Genomic DNA, 22,098 nt, shown 5'->3' with positions numbered 1-22,098 from the left:
TGGTTTTCCTCAGCTGTGATTGCAAGAGAACCCATGGTTCTCCAGTGACTCGCAGACCCCATGAACTTCACCAACGCTTCACTGCTGTTTTACAATCTTATCTCTCTGGGCCTCACCTTACAATCTGTATAATCATCTTCGCCCCCTCTCTCCTTCTCCATCTGTCACCCCTCCTCTATTTCCATGCTCTTACTCTGTGTTTTACTGAAAATTGAGTCATAACTTCCTGACGACATGGTTCAAGGGTCATCCACCCACCACCCCCTTACCTCTTCTCTCTCTCTCTCCTTCTTCCTGTGTTCCCCGCCTCCTTTCCTCCTCTCCCTTTTTGGAGGCCCCTTATCCAACACACCCAGCACTGCATTCCACAGACGGTGGGAGCACCTTCAAACGCTACACAAGCAGCGCTCGCAGCAGCACGCAGGGTGACTGAGCCTTGGCCTCAGCTGCCACCAGGCCTCAGCACTAGGCTCAAGCCCTGCGAGGGAGAGTTTTGATTGGGGCGATATTGCAATGAAGCTGCAACAGAGTCTCTGTGATGACAAGGAAAAAGCAACTGTAGCTCTCAGGGAGCAGAGTGATAACTGTACAGTATTAGCCACCTTCAAGCTGCTGAAACCAGCTCCAAGTAAAACCCTCATGCCAGAGTGGGGCCTCTCATGTCTGTGCTGGGAGGGTGGCAGCTGCAACAGTGGGGTGCAGGCCTCAGAGCACCTTTTCATCTGACCCCCAAATCCTTAAGGTCTCTAGTACACTGACACACAGCTCTAGTTTCATCCTACTAAGGCTCACTATGTGCTTGGCTCTCAAAACAATGACGTTCTTGTACATGGTCACATACCACAACACGGCAAATGTACAGTGCTGTAATGAACAGTCAATTAGTCCATTAGTTGACACAGATGTAATGGATTCCAATCTTGACTATTTCCCTTGCACATCTCCCTCAGTAGCAGTTTAACAGCTGAAGCAGAGAGATCAGAAACAACACTGCATGACTTTTTTTCACTGCAAAGATCATGACTCGTATGTTATTTTGGAAAAACCTGCAAGGTTCAAATTGTTCAATTCACCTCTAAATACGGCATGCAATATTTTGTCACCAGGTCAGCAAGTCACGGTGTACTGGATGTTTTAATTCCATTTTACATTTTGAATAATTATAATATACTGTAGTATTATACAGTATAGTGCAATCATTTGGGCGAAAAAATTGAATAAGTACTATAAAATCTATATAATGGCACACACCTGCTTGCAGTGCAGGTCAGTTCAGAGCAGTATGACAGGTGTACTTGATATCAAACCTGTATCAGAGACACATGGACACCCATAGTTTTATCAGGGAGTGCTCCTGGGTTTTCAGTGGTGGCACTGCTTTGCACTGGACAGCTGCTGCTTCTCAGCTGAAGCACAGATAACATAAAGTATTTCTACTAAGTGAAATTGCAGGCGCAAAGATCAAGATTCAGAGACGGGGTTACCATTAAGACATTCTCAAAAGTGCCATGAGGGCAAGGGGGCTACCTCCCATCCTGATAAACTAGCACATGACTACACTGAGACACAGATCCTGAAATTAATACAGGATACTTTGATAACAACAATTTTATAAATCAGTCCAGCGTTATCTTGATAACATTCTAGACAGGTAAGCTATGTCACTGGGTTGGCTGGGCTCCATTGTTAGTCTCCAGGGCTGCCTGCGTGCTGTGATTATCAACGCACACATCTGGACCGACTTAGCCAAGGAATCCTATAAAGAACCTAATGGGCTCTTCTAACATTTTTGAAGACTGATTAAGAGCCGTTTCAGATCTTGTTCACATCAATGAGTTCCATCTGTGATTTTTTTTTTTTAAGTCGTCCCTGAATTCGTTATCTATGTTTACTTGCTCCCTTTCAGTGTAATGGGTATTTGGGGGATTTAGGGGAGACTTGCATGCTCTCTATGTAGGCTAATATGTTAGACTGCTCTTTTTTTTTTTTTTTTTTCTTCTGGTGCAGCTCAGATACTTAAATGGAGGGCTGCTCCATCACTGCCACAATGAGTATAGGCATCAGCATAGCATAGCACTCCACACTGCACTGAGCCACCCGAAGCATCTGGAGAACTACGTCAGGATGCTCTTCTTGGACTTCAGCTCAACCTTCAACAACATCATCCCGGAGATCCTAGTTGGGAAACTTTCCCACCTGAGCCTCTCCACCCCCACCTGCCACTGGATTAAGGACTTTCTAACTAACCGTCCACAAACAGTCAGACTTGGCCCCCACCTCTCCCGCACTTTAGCACTCAGCATTAGCTCAATGTTGTGTACTGAGCCCTCTTCTGTACACACTGTTAACATTTGACTGCTCCCGACCCCTCTCTCAAACACAAAGTTTGCAGACGCCACCACTGTGGTTGGGCTCATCTCGGGGTGGAGATGGAGCCTACAGATATGAGGTCAAAGCAGACCCAGCCCGCACTGTTTTCATGAAGAAGGCCCAGCAGCATCTCCTCTTCCTAAGAGTGCTCAGCAAAAAACAACTTGGAGGCGAGCAGAGCTCTCAACATCATAAAAGGACAAATCACATCCCGGCCATCATCTGTTTGACCTTCTGTCCTCTTGCCAGCACCACAGGTCACACAAAACACGGACGTTCAGACTCAGGGATAGCTTCTTTCCCTTGATCACCAAAATAAACATCACACATAACCACCATCCTAAAACCTGACACTGTACCATCATACCATTAATCTCCATTTGTCACGTTACTATGTGCAATATCATATCACTGCTGTATTATATTCTCCTCTTTTTCCATGTATATAGCTCATTTGTTATTGTATTCAATATTTTTATATCCCTTTAAATTGTTTTTTTTACTGTTGTTTTAAATTGTCCTAATATTGTTTTTTTAATGTCGTTGTATGCAATACAATGATGTTTTTTATATTTTGAATAGATAAATAAGTGTATGACAGAGGAAGCTGTTAGAAAAAGAGAAACAAGTTGTGTAATATTACTATTTTCTGTATGCCCTTTTGTTTTCTTTCTGACATGTTATGATATATTTTTGACATAAATTTAAATCCAATCAAATAAATCTGTTTTTAAATCACTTTAAACGATGATCACTTTCAAACCAATCTCTTCTCCGCCTTTGATACCCAGTAAGATGTTGACTTTATTTAATTTTCTTATCTTGACTACTTTTACTATATGGCTATTCTTTTTACGTATGTTTTATGTATTTTTACTAGTGTTATTTATACCTAAGTTTTCTGTCTTTTCATTTACTGTTGTATCTCATATGTTATTTTTGTGCCTCATGTGAGCTGTTTTGTCTTTTATTTTATTGTCATCTTATTTATTCTTCTGTACAGCACTTTGGTCAACACTGGTTGTTTTTAAAGTGCTCATCAAATAAAGTTGGATTGTATTGGAAAGCAAAGCTACAATTTGTCACAGCAACATAAAATGTGAATTAACACCTCAGCTCAGTTAACGTTACAGCCAGCATAATAGTGAAATAGCAAGCGGCGCTCTCTTTTAGGGGCCTATTCGCCTCCTTCGAGTAGAGTGACCCTGATGTTTTATGAGGGAGACTAACACCGTGAACTACATTTGTTACAAATTAGGCTTCCTGGGGCCGTAAAGTTGACACCTGCCACTTCAAACCTTTCTTTGGAAAGTGCGACGGCCATTGATAACCGACTAGGGGGTGGCAGTAGCTCAGTCCATAGGTGAGTTGGCTGGTAGGATCACTGGTTCAAGTCCCTGTGTGGACCATGTATGGAGCGTGGACTGGTGGCTGGAGAGATGCCAGTTCATCTCCTGAGCACTGCCGAGGTGTTGTTGAGCAAGGCACCGAACCCCCATCTGCTCGAGGCGCTGGTCACTGGCAGCCCCCTCGCTCTAACATCTCTTCTTAATTGCATGTATAGGTCCTGTACGTGTGTGTGTGTATTTCGGGCCTGTGTGTGTAACATGACTAATAATAAGAGTGAAAAAATTCAATTTCCCCGTTGCGGGATGAATAAAGTAATTCTTCTTCTTCTTAGACAAAAATAGCCGCATTAATACACATTCATTAGCCCGGCTAGCTCACTAATTTCCACCTGGTCAAGCGGCACACTGGTAACTCCACTGTGAAACCAGAATTGAACAAACACATTTTGCTCAAACTACCTCACAGGTAGGACAAGGAGGCCATTACCGTCGTTCGAACACTAGATGTCGCCAGAATCAACGTCCCGTCACTGTGAATGTTGCCTTTACGTGCTTCTCGTGAGGTCGTATTTCTGGGATTTTAGACATAGATGTATGAGTTAGGGGTTATTTTTCCACTGCAATAAAGTATGGAAGACTAAACATGACTTAAATCACAATAAATAAAATACATGTATGAATAAATAAATACATAAATAAATAAATGCATGAACATTTATAAATAGAATAATAAATCAGAATCATCTTATTGCCAAGTGTGTTAACAGATTACATACCAATAATTTGGTGATTTTGTGCATAGCAGATACAAATATACAAATATACACATAAAACACAGAAAGGTTACACAGAATTTAGCAATAACGACTAAATAAAAAATACATTATAGAGAGATAAATAGAAAATATGAAATAAAATGTGCCAATGTGCAGGTGATGGCGTTAATGTAACGCACTCAGGGGGCAGTGAGAGGTAGAGTGCGTGTCAATGGAGGGACCTGGGCCTTGATGTTGAAGAGTTGCAGAGTGGAAGAAGCTGTTCTTGTGGCGTGAGGTTTTGGTCTTCACAGACCTCAGCCTCTTGCAAGAGGGGAGTGCTTCAAATAGTTTCTGTCCGGGGTGGGAGGGGTCTGCTTGATCCTCTCTGCTTGCCTCAGTCCTGGAGGTGTGCAGGTCCTGGAGGGACGGCAGGTTGCAGCCGATCACCTCTTTAGCACAGCGGATGGTACAGTGCAGTCTGTGTTTGTTTTTGTTACATAACTGCATGACTACATTTATATAGACCTGTTCAAAGTTGTAAACATAAACATTCTAAATGTGTCCCAGTTTATTTCCTTTTGCAGTGAATGTGAATGACATCAGCTGACAGGAAGTTAACAAGGAACAAGGCTGTTGCCTAGCAATGGAATTCCATTCAAAGGGTCTATGAATAAAATAATAAATAAATAAATAAATACTTTTCATTTATTTCTACATTTTTGTTCACCTACATCTATTTATTTATGAATTTCTGTGTCCATATGTTAATGGGGTAGAAGGTCTCATCTATTTATGCATGTGTTTATGTATTTATACATATATTTATGCATTAAGGCATGTCTAGTCTTCTATAGCTGTAGATAGTGAACCTCATAATACCTCATGGTAAACCTCTGCTCTGACAGTCCTTTTTTTGTTTACATATCATTTGTTCCCGAGACCGCAAACTAAAATTTCCGACAGCGTTTAAGGTGACATTGTGTCCGGATATGACCGCATAACCGGAACTACACTTTACGTACGCGGACCTAGTAGCTGTATCTGTAGCATCCCTTTGCTAACACTATTCAAAACAAAAGCTGTGGGAATCACGTTTTCTTGAGCATCACTTATTTTGACGTTAATATGGAGCATTAGGCAGGATTTATAAACAAAGGTAATAGTCCTTAAACTATGTTGTATTCTTGCATGTGTGGAAATAGTATTTTTTTGGCGTAATGTTACCGCTGACTAACTTAGCCAGGTTGTTTTCCGTAGCTAATATAATTTATGTTTAGACACAATCTATACTGCTGTTCGTAACTAGATGTGATATTTACTATATTTTACTAGTTATGACTTAATTTTCGCAGACTAATGTTACAGTGGCTGGCAGCTGATGAGCAGAATGATGAATTGTCATATTGTTAAATGAACTATAAATAACATTAAGTGAGACAGGAACCGAATGAAGCGGCATATAAACCCTTTAATGAGTTTAGTAAAGATAATTGCTGTCCAATATACACTGGAGATCAGAATTACAGAACAAAGTATTAATACTTGATTTATCCTCAAATATTAACAACCAAGGCACTTCAACAAAAACCTTTATTTTGTAAAATTGTCTTGTATGAAAATTGCAGCTGGTTGAGAGACAATTGCACTGAAGGTACTGCATGTTGCCAAAGGAGGGTCACATAAACATTTGCATTCACTCAGCCATGTGTCTGTACAAGAGGCCCAACTCCTGCTGCAGAAAACATCCCTCAAACCATGACATGACATTGCTAAACTTCAATTTATGATGGGAAACATTATGTTCGGCATCAGACTGGGAACAACTGAACGTGTGTTAAAGAAGTTGGAGGAGGCGGTGTCAGAGTTCAGATCTAAACCCCATAGAGCATCTCTGGAAAATCCTTAGCAACAAAGTAATGTCTAAGAAACCCACTACAGTTACCAAGCTGTGGAAGAGACTGCACGAAAAATGGACCAGGATCAAACCAGAGCAGTGTGAGAAACTAGTGATGTCCTGTGGGCGCAGACGTGCTAAAGTCATCCAAAGCAAGGGCCTCTACACTTCCTATTCATTTTTTAATCCTATAGCCCCAAGAAAAGAGTGTTTAAATCTTCTCTTCTGACACAGTGGTTACTCCCTAATTCGTTGTTCATTGTTGAAGTGCCTTGGGTTTTTAAAAAACATGCTAGTACAGCAGTGGAGTAGGTCTAGATTACACCCAATATATTATTTACGATTTACAGAGACCCAACAGTTCGTCCATGAGCAGCAGCAAGTTGTAGTATCTATAATAATAATAATATCTATATTCAGGAAATATCCAGGAATCTTTTGCAGACAGTGGCAACTAAAACCTTCCTTTTAACATGTGGGAACATCAAACAGACCCTATAACAGGATAGCACTTAAAACATTACTAAAACGCATATTTCCAAAGTCGTCCTCGATGAAACAACAAACACAACACATGGAAATAAAAGGAATCACAACAAATTGCAGCCTAAACCCACTAGTCCCACATAGTTGAAACACCTCTTTTGTAATCTCTGGCATGCCACTGTATCCCTGACAACCGATCTCTTCCTTTTCAGTCTTGAGTAATGGTCTGACTGCAGCAGTACCAGCAAAGATGCACAGCCGTCTGCAGGAGTTGAAAAAGGAAGAGGAGACTCTCCTCAAAATCAAAGTCATGCTGCAAGACCAGCTGAACAGGCTGAAGGTGAGCGAGAGAGTTCACTGAGTGAGTGTGTGCTTAATGTTTCTGTAGTTTATATATTATGTGTTTACTCTGTTTCAGTTTGAGGAAGGGGCCTTGAAATCTATCATTAGTGCTCAAACAGAAGAAGGAGCCTGTTCACCAGAAACTGAGGTAAATCCCTGAACCAGAGGGAACATCAGGGGACTACCCTGATAAATGCTCAAGAGATCACAAACACTCATATTAAGATACTAGCAATAATGTCGTGGCTTGAGATTGTTGATTAATTCACACTGAAGTTGGTTTGTTGAAATTGAAGATCAGATGTTTTCACTACTACACTACTGCACTGTGTTGCCGGGCTGTTAAAGTTTGCAGGCTTACGTGACCTCATGGATCACTTTTATATCCACAGAAAATCCAGGTTACTGTGAATAATAGTGTTAATACCTGGAATTGGTAAATATGTTCACGTTTTTTTGCAGTAATGTGATTACTTGAAACATCCCAGTTTACATACAGTAGGACTGAGGTTTACATGACGAAGCCATGTAATATTTCTCTAGCAGAAATGTTGCTGAGTATTATGGATTATTGTGAATGCCTTAATTTGTGGGGAAATATTAGATTCTTAATCGGAATAAAAAATTATACTTTGTTTACTAAAATGTTAAATATAGTTTTATTTGTCTATATAATTGTGGTATTTTAAAAAAAAACTAAATCAGAAACGCCTCTCCTTTATGCCACTAATACACTATTCGACATGATCATTATTGAACTGCATTTCAAACACGTCTGCATGTGTTGGCAAACAGTTGTAGACTGAAATTGCTACGAATGCTTTTATGGCACAACCAGGAATGCCAAGAAAATGTTTAAATGTGCACAGTCATAGACTCATAGGTGCTTGTTGCTTGCAAAAAGTATTTAAAAACAACTTCTACCTGGAGTAGACATTGCTAGTCCAGGTAGAAGTACACCCATTTTAACTTGACCTTTGATTTGTCCTGAAAATATAACTGACAATTACCAGAATGCTAATGTTTTTGAAGGCTGTTTCCTGTTCTCATAGCTGTTTTAAAAGTCTGTCTTTTTAGCCATTTTTTTAGGAAGTAGCTTAAAAGTATTCAACAGGTTTATGTTTCTCCAAATGTTTCTGTGTTTCAGGTTATTATTAACCTTGATGATGAGAGCGAGATCAATCGAACCAAACTGCTACTGAATGCCGCCGTAGATTTTGATATGGAGGAAGAGGAAGAAGAGGAGGAGGGAGATGATGAGGAGGAGGAAGATGAGGAGGATGATGATGAAGACGATGAAAATGAGCTTGGGTTTCTGCGTGAGGAGGACGGAGAGGAGGATGATTACTAAGATTATCTAAGTTTCATGGGGCTTCAATATTTGCACCACTGAAGAAGAACCACATGTAAACGGACATCTGTTTATTTGTTCACCAGTTTATCACCTATGAAGTTTAATTTATTTGGATGGAGTGAGTGACAGTTACAGTTTAGTGTGTTGCTAACAGTATCCTCTCCTTGTCCTGATTTAAGGACATGATGTTATCCTCCACAACACCTTGTTAGAATTCATGTGTCAAATTCTGTGAGAAATGTCTCACTGAAGTGCAGTAAGGCAGTGTTATTAGGTGCTTACTAGACATATTTTGCATTTTGAAAATTAGCATTAATATGTATGGCTGGGCCATATGAGAAGATAGTGTGTATGCAAGAAGAGAAGACAAGAGATGATAATCATAAGCACAAAATAAAATGTTTTGCATAAGGTTCATCTGACTGATTTTTACAATGTGCACTTCTAGTTTTACTCCAGCATGCTTCCCAACATAAAGTAATGATTTTTTTCAGATGTTATAAGTGTTTACTTATGGGTGATAATAGGATATATTCAAAGTAATACCTATGTAAAATTGGCCTAACCTGACCCAGGCGAATGGGTAATGCAGTGCAAACACTTTCCACTAGCAAACCATTCAGCATTTTCTAAACAGCTAAAACAATACGGTGAGCTTCACAATAAGGCCAGCTTTCACACTGACAGCAGGGACAGCTCTGGAGAAGGGTGGTGCTACAACAGGCAACATACAATAGAGATTGCACCAATAGATGTATACAGCTTTTCTACATTGTCTGCTGTTCCAGGAGAGCTCCTATTCACAGCGAGGGAGTTGAGCTCAGCACACACACCTGCTGCAAATGAATTCCTCATAAGGTACACAGGTAATTGGACATCTTCAGTATTTTTGTGATTCAAACGTTACGGAGTGACAGTTATTGATTTTTCACGAGTGATTTAAAATGTAATTGAAAATAAAAGAAAAATGCGTAAGTTAGCAATTATATTTAGATATACAGGAAACTAAGGTAAGTACAAACAAACAAAGGTGTATTAAAATTAGTATTCATAATTTCAGGAGCTTTAGATTTTTTTGGCGGGGGGGGGGGTTATGTCTAAGCTTTTATCATATTTCTGGATCAAAATTCCCAAAGTTAATGTAGTGCAACGTCTTCAATTTTGCATTAGGCTATATGATAAAGCTTATGTATCACACTGATTGCAGGTACAGATATGATGCTCCTGAATATCTGGAATTTCAATTATTTACAGAGAAAATTGTGTTCATGTTCTGAGAGTTGAAAGGACTTAAATCTGAACATTAACCATGCCACTGTAACAAATATGATTAATTTCCTTTTAATTGTGAAATAATGAGGTTATGAAGGTTCCGATATTCACATTTAGTCTTTACGTGTGTAAGGGTTCATCCACTGTCATGTGATCGTGCACTGTAAATATGTCAACCTCTCTGACATTAACTTTGCTTACAGAGGTGAAACAACAGTTTGTATGGGATCTGTCTGCCTCAGCATGATGAGCTCACACTCCATTGAGTTTGAATAGGGGCATTTAGCACTGCATTAGGGATGTGCGACCCCCCCCCCCCCCCCCCCAATAGTCCATCACATTTGATGCTTCCAGACTGTTTGATGACATCTAATATATTAAGATTTTCTTCTGTTATTAATTTAGCTGACTTTGAGCTCTTTTTTATAGAAAAGACAAGTGTAAGTGAATGTGCCTTGGCTATAACACAGTGTTTGCTTCAGACCAAACCGGTTATCGTGGTTAAGGGGTGATGCTGAATGATTCTCATCTTTGTGCAGACGTCAGTGAGGGACTGGAGCAGAACCAGACAGGGACTGTGCTGCAGGCTCAGGAGTACCATGCTGCCCCGCTGTGCATTCAGTGTGTGTCATGTGTTTGTGTTGGTGCTGTGTCTGTCTTCGGCTGAGGACTTCGACTGGACAAAGAACGACCACGGTTCCTTCTATTATGGCACTTTTCCAGCTGGTAAACACAACCTGATTCTTTCTTCAGTGGGATAGAGGCCGTGTATTTTAATCATTTAGTAATTGATGGCTCTATCTTTATTATTCATCCTACTCCTAAGAGTTGGTCATTATTGCCAATTTTGTGTGTATTAGGATTTTCGTGGGGTGCCGGCAGTTCAGCCTATCAAACAGAAGGAGCCTGGGACAAAGATGGAAAAGGACTGAGCATCTGGGACGTGTTCAGTCATAAGAAAGGCAAAATTCAACAAAATGACACCGGGGACTCCTCTTGTGAGGGCTACCACAAAGTCAAGGTGTGATGATCAAGTGTGTGTGTCCGAGAAATATAGAGAGACCAGAGGGGGGCAAAAGGAAATCTTAATGCACTTATTGGAAGTCGTTTTGGACAAAAGCATCAGCTAAATGAAATGTAATCTAATGTAAAAACACACTCCATTGTGTGTGTGTGTGTGTGTGTGTGTGTGTGTGTGTGTGTGTGTGCGCTCGGCGTGCGTGTGTGTGTGTTCTACAGGATGATGTTTCTCTGATGAAGGAGCTGAAGCTTAACCACTATCGCTTCTCCATATCCTGGCCTAGACTGATCCCCACTGGTATTAAGTGTGAGTCATTGCTATCAGTTCAAGCCTTTTGGAACTAAACTGGCATATATGGTTAAAGTTGTTGCTTGCTTAAACTGAGGATTTATCTAAATAAACTTTAATGCCATTTGCAGCCGACCATATAAACGAAAAAGGAATACAGTACTATAACGAGCTGATTGACCACCTGCTGGAGAACCAGATCACTCCCATTGTAACTTTGTATCACTGGGATCTTCCACAGGTCGGTATACAAAACATCGGTAAATCCCCAACTTAAGCCTTTTTTTTGCATTACAGCACTATTCCCTCTTTACTGATTTACTGTACCCTTTGCTTTTCTAGGTCTTACAAGAGAAATATGGTGGATGGCAGAATATAAGCATGGTCAATCACTTCAATGAATTTGCCAGCCTGTGCTTTGAAAGATTTGGCAACCGCATCAAGTACTGGATGACTTTCAACAATCCATGGGTGGGTTCAAAATAAACTATCAGCATTGATTTTGATTAAATTGTATAAACACACTATTATCACACTAATGCTCTTTAATCTGCCACCCTGCTTAAGTCCGTTGCAGTTGAAGGCTATGAGACTGGTGAGCATGCTCCTGGATTGAGGCTTAGAGGAACAGGGGCATACAAAGCTGCCCATCACATAATCAAGGTAAGAGAATGCACTTATATATATATATATATATATTCAGTTATAAAAACATATCAGTTATATGCCACTAATAATAACAAATAATCCTTTTCATAGGCCCATGCTAAAGTTTGGCACACTTATGATACACAATGGAGGGCAAAACAGAAAGGTATACACGGTCAAAGTCTTGAAAGTAACTTAATTCAATATTTGCCTCTCAACAGTGCTGTCTGTCTTAGTGTTGAGAGCTGCTGTTTACATCTGCAGGTCAGGTTGGCATCTCTCTGTCTGGAGATTGGGGTGAGCCGGTGGATCTCAGCAACCAGAAAGACATTGAAGCAGCTGAGAGATATGTCCAGTTCTACTTGGGCTGGTTTGCCACACCCATCTTTCATGGAGACTACCCTCAAGTGATGAAAGACTTCATTGGTAAGTTAAATTGTAAGAAGTTCTTCTCGAAGTTGGTCATTGGGGAATTAACTAATCACTACTTATGTGTGCAGGAAGGAAGAGTGTCCAACAGGGCCTCGGGACGTCTCGCCTGCCCGCATTTTCCCCCCAAGAGAAGGGCTACATCAAGGGGACCTGTGACTTCCTGGGCATCGGCCATTTCACCACCCGCTACATTACCCAAAAGAACAACCCGTCTACGCGTAGTAGCAGCAGCTACTTCACTGACCGTGACCTGGCTGAGCTGGTCGACCCAAGATGGCCCGACCCTGGGTCTGAGTGGCTCTACTCTGTGCCTTGGGGTTTCAGACGCCTGCTCAATTTTGTCAAGGTGACTTAAAGGTTATATAGAGAATGATGCAAAACATGCTTGTTGACATTTGTGCTGAATGATCTGCAACCTTAGTAAAATGTAATAAAGGCAACTTATAGCATATTGATTTGTTCCCCATCTAGACTCAGTATGGAAACCCAGTTGTTTATGTGACAGAGAATGGAGTCTCTGAGAAGATGTTATGCACTGAGCTGTGTGATGACTGGAGGATACAGTATTATAAAGACTACATCAATGAGATGCTGAAAGGTGAATGAGCTCACACATGTATTTGCATCTGTGCATTTCTTTTGTTTGGTCGTTTGGAATTTGTTCAAAGTCTAATCTAATTTTTTTGGCTCAACTCACTCTCTGTGGTGTCACTCAGCTCTCAAAGATGGAGTCAATGTGAAGGGCTACACTGCATGGTCCCTGCTGGACAAGTTTGAGTGGGATGAAGGCTACTCCGAGAGGTTCGGCTTGTATTACGTGGACTTCAGGAACAAAAACAAACCTCGCTATCCCAAAGCTTCGGTTCAGTTTTACAAACGCATCATCAGCTCCAATGGGTTTCCCAATCAGAGAGAGGTAAAAGATGCAACATGGTTCCTACAAAGCCCTGCCTCCTATATGTACTTCCCAGATAAACTTTTTTAGATATTCTTCTAAAACATTAAAGGTCCCATATTGTGCTAATGTTCAGGTTCATACTTGTATTTTAGGCTTCTACTAGAACATGTGTACATGCTTTAATGTAAAAAAACAACAGCAAATAAACCCACGTTATTTTATCTCATACTGTCTGAATATACCTGTATCACCCTCTGTCTGGACTGCTCTGTTTTAGCACCTGTCCCTTTAAGTCCACGCTCCCAAAAAAGTCCTGTCTGTAACGGCACTTTCTACAGTACCTATGGTATATAGTATATCTGTGACAGCACAACTGTACAGGAGTGCTGACGGCTTATTGAAAGGCAGTTTCTGAATACAGGCTATGTGTATTTTTCTCTGGATTGAGTGTTTTGATATTTTCACAGTATTTATGTTGCACCTCAACACGCTTTATAATTTAAAAAAGACATGAAATTTTCTCTTTTACAGTATGGGACCTTTAGGATTATTTGGTTAAAGCTCTATTGTGCCACAAACATTCAGTAATATTATGCAAATGCATTGTAAACCCTCACAGGTTGAGAACTGGAGGAGGAGGGCCGTTGAGACCTGTTCCTCTAGCAACCAGCTCCTTGCTGCAGGTCAGTTCATCTCGAAAATCCCTGACCATGTTTATCAATGATCAGAGGTGAACTAGCTGGGGTAAACAAATAAAGATTCTGACCTAAATATCAAAAACGAGAAGAAGTATAATTTGACTTGAATATGTGTTGCTGTGCTTCAGACAACACTTAAAAGGAAATTTATTAGCTTAATACGAATGATGAAAGTATAAAAGACAATTTACAGAATCTCTAACAGAATGTCTGAGATATCTTTTTTGTTTGCCCCTCCAGCTAGAAGAAAATCCAAGGAACATGCAGAAATGCCAAAGGTTTGGCCAGTGCATGATGAAGTTTAGAACTTGAGGGTATATGTCTTCCATTAATGTCAGTTTTTGTTGTTTTGAAAGCTGTGCTTTGTGATTGTGCTCTTTTAAATCTGACTAATAGAACCAAGCATCTGCAGTTTAACACCTAAGACATGCCTCTGAAACAAGCTTGTGCAGGCTAGTTTGAAACTACATCTTTATTTCTCTAAAGTTTAGTTAGTGTGCTTCAATCTAATTTGCAACCAAGAGTTCTTTTGATTTTGTAGTTGTTTTGACAAAAACTCACGGAGCTTATCTGTGGGCTCACAGGGTATTTTAGAAAGCAGGATTATAAATTTAACCAGATAACATAATACAAGTGAAACCATCTGATACATTGGAATTTAATTTATAAATGAAGGAACATGAATACACCGTACCAGCCAATGACTGGTAATAATACATAAGATATTTCAGAATATTTTATTTTTTTAAAAGTTATCTGGCCACGGTGCCAATGCTGCTTTCTGAAATATTCCCCAGTGACTGCATGCAGTTCTCAAAGGGTTAAAGTGTTGTTAATCAACTCTGAGTACTTTCTCTTTTTTATTAGAGGAACAGCGGAGTACTGCTGCCAATATTCTAAGACTTATACATGGTAAGGAATCACTCGTGCTCACTTTAAATCAGATAAAAAATGATTTGACTTAGGAGGAAAATGTTAACCCTTTGAGTGCTGTGCTTGAGCATCATCACTCGCTTCATAAAGCAATGTCTGAACTATATAATAATACCAGTGAGTTGTTAATGTGTGTCTGTGTGTGCTTTGCAGACCCTTTGACCAGCCACATGGAGATGGTAACTGAGATCGTTGTTCCCACTGTGTGCACACTCTCTATTTTGCTCAGTGCCGTCTTCCTTATGTTCCTGCTGCGGAGGCGGAACTAGACAGAGTGCATGTTTACAATCACAAACATCAATAGGTATCAATCTTTGACGAATCATGTGTGAACATAAATACATTATTTGAAATGAATTTCAAGAGAATTAGTGACTTCATTAATTTGATGTGCATACAGTGTTTGCTGTACAAACCATTGGTTTAGCCATTTATAATACCTTGAGTACCAGACACTCAAACTGTGTGGATAGCCCTGCAACATGTTGGATTTTCTAATGACAATATTGCTGTGGAACATTTCCATTGCAAACAGCCCTTGTGATCTATTGTACTTTGTGTTTTGAGTTGTACAACAAAAAAAGTATCTTGAAAAACTTTTAAATGCTATATTGAATATTTTCTTTTTTTTTTTTAATCAGCAAATGTGATAATAAAGATGAATTAGAAAACCCATGACAGCGTCACAGAACCTACATTTAAAAGGACTGAAAGTTTTTATTCAAAACATTTTAAAGAAATACAGTATTTTAACAAGACATATGAGACGTAGTATATGGTAACTCTAGCATTTTAAAACATGTCCGTTGCTGATGAGAATATCAAATATGGCAATAAACACCTCCTTTGTTGTTTAGTTGTGCTCTGTGTGCATTCACGCAAAGTTGACAAGACTACAGCACACCATGGTGGAGAAGAAGGCAGGATCCTCACTGTCCCCATTCACGGTTTCATTTGGGTAATCTAAAGACAGAACAGTAAAAGAATAAAGATGTTATCTGTACTGTACTGGGATTTATAACCACTTGTAATTATATTGCGTGGTGCATAAAGATCACCTGTTCCAAAGATGACGTGATCAACCAGTGGTCTGTCACTGAACTGTACAGATGTCCTGACCTCACGAGGACCGTTGCCACTGGACACCTCAGCCCCCCACATGACTGGGTGCTCTCTGTCACACACACACACACAAGGTTTGAATTACTACAGCTGTATTTGGAGGCAAGCAAATGCATTAGAAAACTGTGTGGCAAATACTCAGCACAACAAACCCCATGAATACATCTGAGTATGTAGCTTGTTACTGTATATAAATATGTAATTACAGGGTTCCTACACATTTTCCCTTTCAAAATTCCAGACTAAAATTTCGAGACTTCGCAGAGGATTTTTCAGTCAACATTAAACATCTGAATACCAATTGTTAGATGCTTATTATGTAAATAAATGGTTTTAAAATCCAACTTTTAACGCGTATGTAAAATTCTGACTATGTATGCCATTATGTTGCAAAGTAATTACAAGACATTTTACCTACTTATTGTAGCTCATATAAGTGAATGAACTCCAAAGCGATGTTCAATGCAAAGTCTTTGCTTCATTGGCTATTAGAAACATACTTGTAAATAAATAAAATATTAATAAATACAAATCACAATTGCACAGCAAACATTAACCATGGTAACCCATTCTACAGCCAGCTACATTAGTTTCATATCATCTACAGATAGGCCATGTTGCATTAGTAAACTTGTTTTTATTTGTATATATTAATATATTTTATTTTAGAAAGTGAGATAATAGTCTGGAAACAACACAAACATTTTTCAATACTCTTTTCCCTTTTTCCATACTTATCCCGACCTGGATAATTACTCAAATTAAATTCAATACTGCGTAGGAACCCTGTTATTAATCACTACTGTAATGTGCTGGAAAAGTTTGAAAATGCACCTTGAGATGTTTGAAAAACGCTTGAATCTGACTTGGGAAAAGGTGAACGAACCCTGTGTCAAGCCATGTGACTTTTCATATGTAAAATGCACCACACTTCCTTCCCAAAAGAAAAACTAGTTTGTGTTAAAGCATGAATGAAAAGACAGCGCAATTTTTGTTTACATGAAGCAGTTAGTGTGCTGTTTTCCTTACTTCTGGTAGAGATGGCTGATGAGCGCAGGTTTGACTTGCAGTTTGAATTCATGCTCCTCATCATATGGGTGTGTTTTGTAGTGCAGCAAACATGATCTATGGGGAAATTAAAAAGTCTACTTTAATGTCATTTTTAGGAACGCACATTTTTCCAAACTCATACAAAAAAGGAAAACTGACTTACTGCGTGAGAAGGAAGAGCCGGTCGTAGGGCAAACCCAGGAACGTGCTGCAGGTCACAATTATTTCCAGCAGATGGTGCAGTTTTCTGAGTCGGAGCACTTGCTCCTCCAGATCAACCTCTGTGCTCAGGTAATGACACTATGGAGTAAAAAAAAAAATAAATAAATAAAACCTAATATTTTGTTTTGAAAATAGTTATCAGTAAAATGGTGTTAAGCTTACCAAGTGATTAAGAGTTGTCAATTCCTCACCTGAGGGGGTAAAAACAGTTGCAAATAGAATATCAAAGCAAAGTTTGTGCTCAATGATTCATGAGGTTCCATATTATTGTAACATTTTGAATCACATGTAAATGGACACATTTATACAGAGCTTCAGAGTGTTAATTAAGAGGTTACCAATGAGGTAGTTAATGTAATCCTTCCTCATCTTGTCCAGACCCATCTCTAGCAGCATGTGGACAGGGGTGACACCTGTGAGAGACACATGATCGATCTGCTGGTGGTAAGACTTTAGGATGAGCTTGCTCAGGGAGCTGCTGCTGTCTCTGTGAATCTAGAGGAAATAAAAAAATGTAATAAACTTCACACACTCCAATAAGTCTGTTAAGAGTCTCCAGTCGGTCCAAAATGCTGCAGCTTAAACAAATCGAAGAGAACATATTTCTCCTGTATTAGCTTCTCTGCACTGGCTACCTGTAAAATCTAGAATAGAATTTAAAATCCTTCTCCTTACCTACAAAGCTCTTATTGATCAGGCTTCGTCGTATCTTAAAGAGCTCATAGTACCGTATTACCCGACTAGATCACTGCGCCCTGAGAATGCAGGGCTACTTGTCGTTCCTAGAGTCTCCAAAAGTAGAAGGGGAGGCAGAGCCTTCAGCTACCAAGCTCCTCTCCTCTGGAACCGACTCCCAAGTGTTATTCGGGAGGCAGACACTGTCCCCATATTTAAGAGTAAACTACTTAAAACTTTCCTCTTTGATAAAGCTTACAGCTAGGGCTTATGAGCCCTTAGCTATGTTGTTATTGGCATTCAGTTTCTCGTAGAACCTGCATGTACAGGGCCTAAGCTGGTTTTGTTCAGCTTAATTATGCTGCTATAGGCCTAGTCTGCCGGGGGATAATACTTTTCCCAATACTCTGACCTTCTCTCCCCTCTGTCTGTATCATTCATGTCAAATCAATGCATGTTACTAATTCAACTTCTTCCCCGGAGTTGTTTGTATTTTGTCGTCTCTCAGGTCTCAGCTGATCGTGGTGGTACCTGCTGCCGTGGTCCTGCATGACGCATCCTGCTACTATTATAACTATAAGTCATATATACTATCATTAGTCTTATGAACTATGGAATTTGTAGCCATAAAAACACCATCAGTGGTATGTCTCACTGTATCGTAGCTGTTATTACCGCTACTCATTATTGATCATGTTTGCCACCATAATTATTATCATTTTCATATTCTATCACCTTAGCTTTGCTTGTTTCTTACTATTCTACTTTATTAGCTGCCACAACATATAAATCATATTCACTTTACTATAGATACTGTTACTTTTGTGGTTGCTTGCATCTCTGGAAGTGTGTCTGTCTGTCTGTCTTTGTCTCTCTATCCATCTGTCTGTCTCATCTCTCTTTCTCCCTCCTTTTCTTCCTCTCCAACCTGTTAAGACAGATGTCCGTCCTCCACAGAGCTGGGTCTGTCCGACGTTCCTGCCTGTTATAGGGAAGGTTTTTGTTGCCATCGTACTCTACGGGGGAATTGTTGGGTCTATGTAAATCATAAATAAGTCATAGACTATACCTACTCTGTCAAGTGTTCTGAGATAATTTTTGTTATGATTTGGCACTATAAATAAAATTGAATTGAAAATTGAATTGACAAGAACCCTCAACCTTTTCTTGGTGATAAACAGAAGCTGCATCATTTCATACCCAGGGTTTGATGTCACCGTATCTTAGAGCTTCAGTGACAAGTTTCAGGCAGTCTCCAACGTCTTGATATGAAGTCACACCTGTAATGAAAGACAAAATGGGGGGAAATGGTTGTGTCCGTCAGTTTGCAATGCTAAATTAAGTGAATCATATTTTTATTTAATAGAGGAATTGACTCTCACTCTTTCTCATCCGAACCCACAGCTGCTCCACAAAATCCAAATCCCCTCGTTCCAAGAAAGAGGTGAAAAGAGTGTCTGTCTCAGTCTTTGGCTTTGTGGCCTTTATGAAAAGATACAGAAGAAAGACAGTTACCACATTTATTCAGAATCCGAAAATGAATGAATTTGTGCCCTTGACTTAATTTAAACAGTGTCATACCTCAGCTGTTTTTGCGGCCTGGTCCTGTAATGTCTTTGCAGTACCCTGAAGCTCTGAAAGAAGAAAATAATCTTCTTAGCTAACTGTTTGCATTAAATCATAATGAAAGTTCATTGGTTTAACAAAAGCTGATACCTTCTAGGAAGGCCTTGGTCATATTTACAGCTGACAAGCTTTTCGAAGGCTCCATCCATTCGGTCTCACCAGTTCTCATACCATCAGCAAGATTCTGAAATAACAGGAATCGGATATATGTTCTTGTCCATTTGTGTAGTGATACTTAGTCATTGGTGATTACTGTGGGACACAAACCTGAAGAAACTCTAACTCCCTATACATCTCATACATTGGGCTCTTCATGTCCCCGCTGGAAACTTTGATATTCTGCATGTGAACAAACAAAAACAAGGAACAAAACACAAAATGCACCAGATATAAAAAGTATTTATGGTGGAAAAAGAGTGAGGTACAGGTACAGGTTTGAGTGTGTATTACTGGTACATACCAGTGTAGCTGTAGAGGAGAGTGGTGGGGGCTCAAGGATACTCTCCACATGGCTCCATTTGAAATCCACCGTCACTCTACTCTGTGACTCAATCATGGTGTTTTCAACAACAGTGGAGCCAAACAAGCAGAACCTGGCACTGCCTTTAATCGCCATCTGGAAGCGTTGACAGAAGGAACATTCATTCACACGGACTTACAAGAAAGGATGCACGCACTCACTTACCAATGATAGGGGGTGCTTTTTCTTGTGCTCTTGTTTTAGCTCGTCCAAGGTTATGAAAGATTTTTTGTCCACTGTTGAGCCTAACAAAATTGAAGTTGGAATAAAACAAAGGTCAGAAACATCCAAATCACACAGGTATTAATTAAAAACAAATATTCCCTATACTGGATTATTCAAATGAGGCATGACATATTTGAGCTATACCTTTGCAGGTAACGGAGTATAATTTGACACCAGACACTTTAGTGCCCATGCAGACTGTTTCAGCTCCAAACCAGGTTGTTCTAGCTGGATCAGACATGTCACATCGCACCCACAGAGGATGTAAGGCAGGGCTGTTGTCCACAGCTGACACATTAGTATTTTGTGACAATGTGTACCAAGACAGCAGCTGCCTATAAAAAAAGATAGAAAAAACATACATTTTGATTATCATCTACAGTGGATTAGATTCAAGGGTTATACAATCCTTGCTTCATTTGGATGAAGTGTCAAACTTTTTAGTGTTGGTCACCTTGCTTTCATAATTGTGAGCGGCTGTGGTCCCAATTCTGACTGAAGAGAGTTGGCAGCATCATCATCAGCATCATCATCATCATCATCATCATCATCATCAACGCAGTTTGAGATTTCAGTCAATTTTTGATCATCAACTTCATTTATTTTTGGAACCTTGTGAAATCAAAAAATAAAGAAAATGATTAAAGATAAGTGAAATATAATATAATATATAAAATTGTATGAATATATGGGTATCTAAAGGTAAATGGAGTCGTAGAAGAGGAAAACCTGAGAATGGAGAGATGTCAGAGCGAGGGGGCTCCCCAGGGACAGGTGTCCAGAGCAGTTAGAGGTTCAGTGCTCAATGGCACCTTGGCAGTGGCCAGGAGGGGACCTGGCACCTCTCCAGCCACCAGTCCACACTCCGTACGGGGACTTGAACTGGCGACTCTTCGGTCTCAAGCCCCCATGAAGTGAGCTACTGCCGCTCCCCTCCCTTACTTTTAAAATGCTGCATGGTTCTAATAGACAATTAGCGTAACTAAACTGAAGATCAGGACTGCTGCAGTGATTCCTATTTAAGCTTTTAAACTGAATGTGCACCATCCCATACCAACATTATTAGCATGTATCAGAAGAAGAACCACACATCAAGAAACCATAGAGTTCTAAAATGCAAGACAATGCCCATGTGTTCATTTATTTCACTGCAGACCACATATATTGCAGACACCCTGGATGTATGTAATGCATCAGTCTATGATTAAGGGTCACAGCATTAATATTACTCACAGCTTTTTCACAGATGACAACTGGCTGGTTGCTATAGTACATATTCAGCACAGGGATTCTGTCTCCATTCATCTTTAACAGCTGGATTTCCTCCTGAAACCCAAAAGTAAGTATCAACATCATTACTATATATATAAAACATAGATATATACACCAAATTAAGACATAAATTAAATTACCTCATATGTACATGGATCATTGCTTTCATCATCTTGCAGAGACCTTCGATCAAACGACACAAAGCACAAACAAATTACGCTTATTTCAGCTATTAGGTGGTAATTGAAACAATCAAATGGAGAACCTAAGATAAAAACTGACAAAGCTAAAGGCGCTAACGTTAAACAAATTAGTAAGCAACCCAAAGTAAACTCACCGAAGAAAATTGTAAAAGTCCTTAGCACTGGATATCACCTTTGCGCCCATTGCTAAATTACAAATCAGACCCGCTGTTACAAAGCGAGTAACATGGATATAACACAGAAAACTCAGTTAACAGTTTAACACACGGATCTGATGAAGTTTGGACTGCTACTGTTGATATTTTGACAGTCGCGCGCTCACTTGGGCGGTGACGTCATGGGGTCGAGGGTCATCGCTTTATTGAGTTTATTAATTTATCAGAAATTAATTTTAAAAAAGGCAGGAAAGTGTATATACAATCTCCATACACATAAACAAA

At 39.7% G+C, this 22,098-nt stretch overlaps 3 protein-coding genes across 3 annotated transcripts; 2 read left to right on the top strand and 1 right to left on the bottom strand.

The window, feature by feature from the left end:
- Window positions 1–5,499: 5,499 nt before the first annotated feature.
- snapc5 (small nuclear RNA activating complex, polypeptide 5) lies at window positions 5,500–8,928 on the top strand. The gene is made up of 4 exons (XM_083917091.1): window positions 5,500–5,633; window positions 7,070–7,197; window positions 7,276–7,347; window positions 8,347–8,928. Exons 2-4 carry the CDS (start codon window positions 7,108–7,110, stop codon window positions 8,548–8,550), a joined length of 366 nt encoding a protein of 121 aa, XP_083773217.1. The 5' UTR covers window positions 5,500–5,633; window positions 7,070–7,107; the 3' UTR covers window positions 8,551–8,928.
- Window positions 8,929–10,424: 1,496 nt separating this feature from the next.
- lctlb (lactase-like b) lies at window positions 10,425–15,012 on the top strand (the record flags this gene model as incomplete). The annotated part of the gene is made up of 14 exons (XM_083917357.1): window positions 10,425–10,551; window positions 10,686–10,846; window positions 11,065–11,152; window positions 11,266–11,375; window positions 11,477–11,605; window positions 11,702–11,797; window positions 11,894–11,948; window positions 12,047–12,208; window positions 12,283–12,560; window positions 12,686–12,812; window positions 12,931–13,130; window positions 13,732–13,795; window positions 14,678–14,722; window positions 14,897–15,012. 14 exons carry the CDS (start codon window positions 10,425–10,427, stop codon window positions 15,010–15,012), a joined length of 1,758 nt encoding a protein of 585 aa, XP_083773483.1.
- A 605-nt stretch (window positions 15,013–15,617) lies between these two features.
- zwilch (zwilch kinetochore protein) lies at window positions 15,618–21,903 on the bottom strand (the record flags this gene model as incomplete). Its single annotated transcript, XM_083917078.1, has 18 exons — window positions 21,793–21,903; window positions 21,596–21,638; window positions 21,417–21,509; window positions 20,638–20,795; window positions 20,328–20,518; window positions 20,124–20,203; window positions 19,899–20,054; window positions 19,706–19,777; window positions 19,529–19,622; window positions 19,394–19,446; window positions 19,195–19,294; window positions 19,013–19,092; window positions 17,476–17,632; window positions 17,300–17,328; window positions 17,079–17,215; window positions 16,895–16,990; window positions 15,802–15,917; window positions 15,618–15,706 (listed from the first exon to the last, which is right to left on the bottom strand). The coding sequence occupies exons 1-18, from the start codon at window positions 21,840–21,842 to the stop codon at window positions 15,618–15,620; spliced, it is 1,794 nt and encodes a 597-aa protein (XP_083773204.1). The 5' UTR covers window positions 21,843–21,903.
- Between the last annotated feature and the right edge of the window lie 195 nt (window positions 21,904–22,098).

Source organism: Echiichthys vipera (assembly GCF_963691815.1).
Source record: "Echiichthys vipera genome assembly, chromosome: 7".
Lineage (NCBI taxonomy): Eukaryota > Metazoa > Chordata > Actinopteri > Perciformes > Trachinidae > Echiichthys > Echiichthys vipera.
This window is presented reverse-complemented; position numbering and strand designations above follow the sequence as displayed.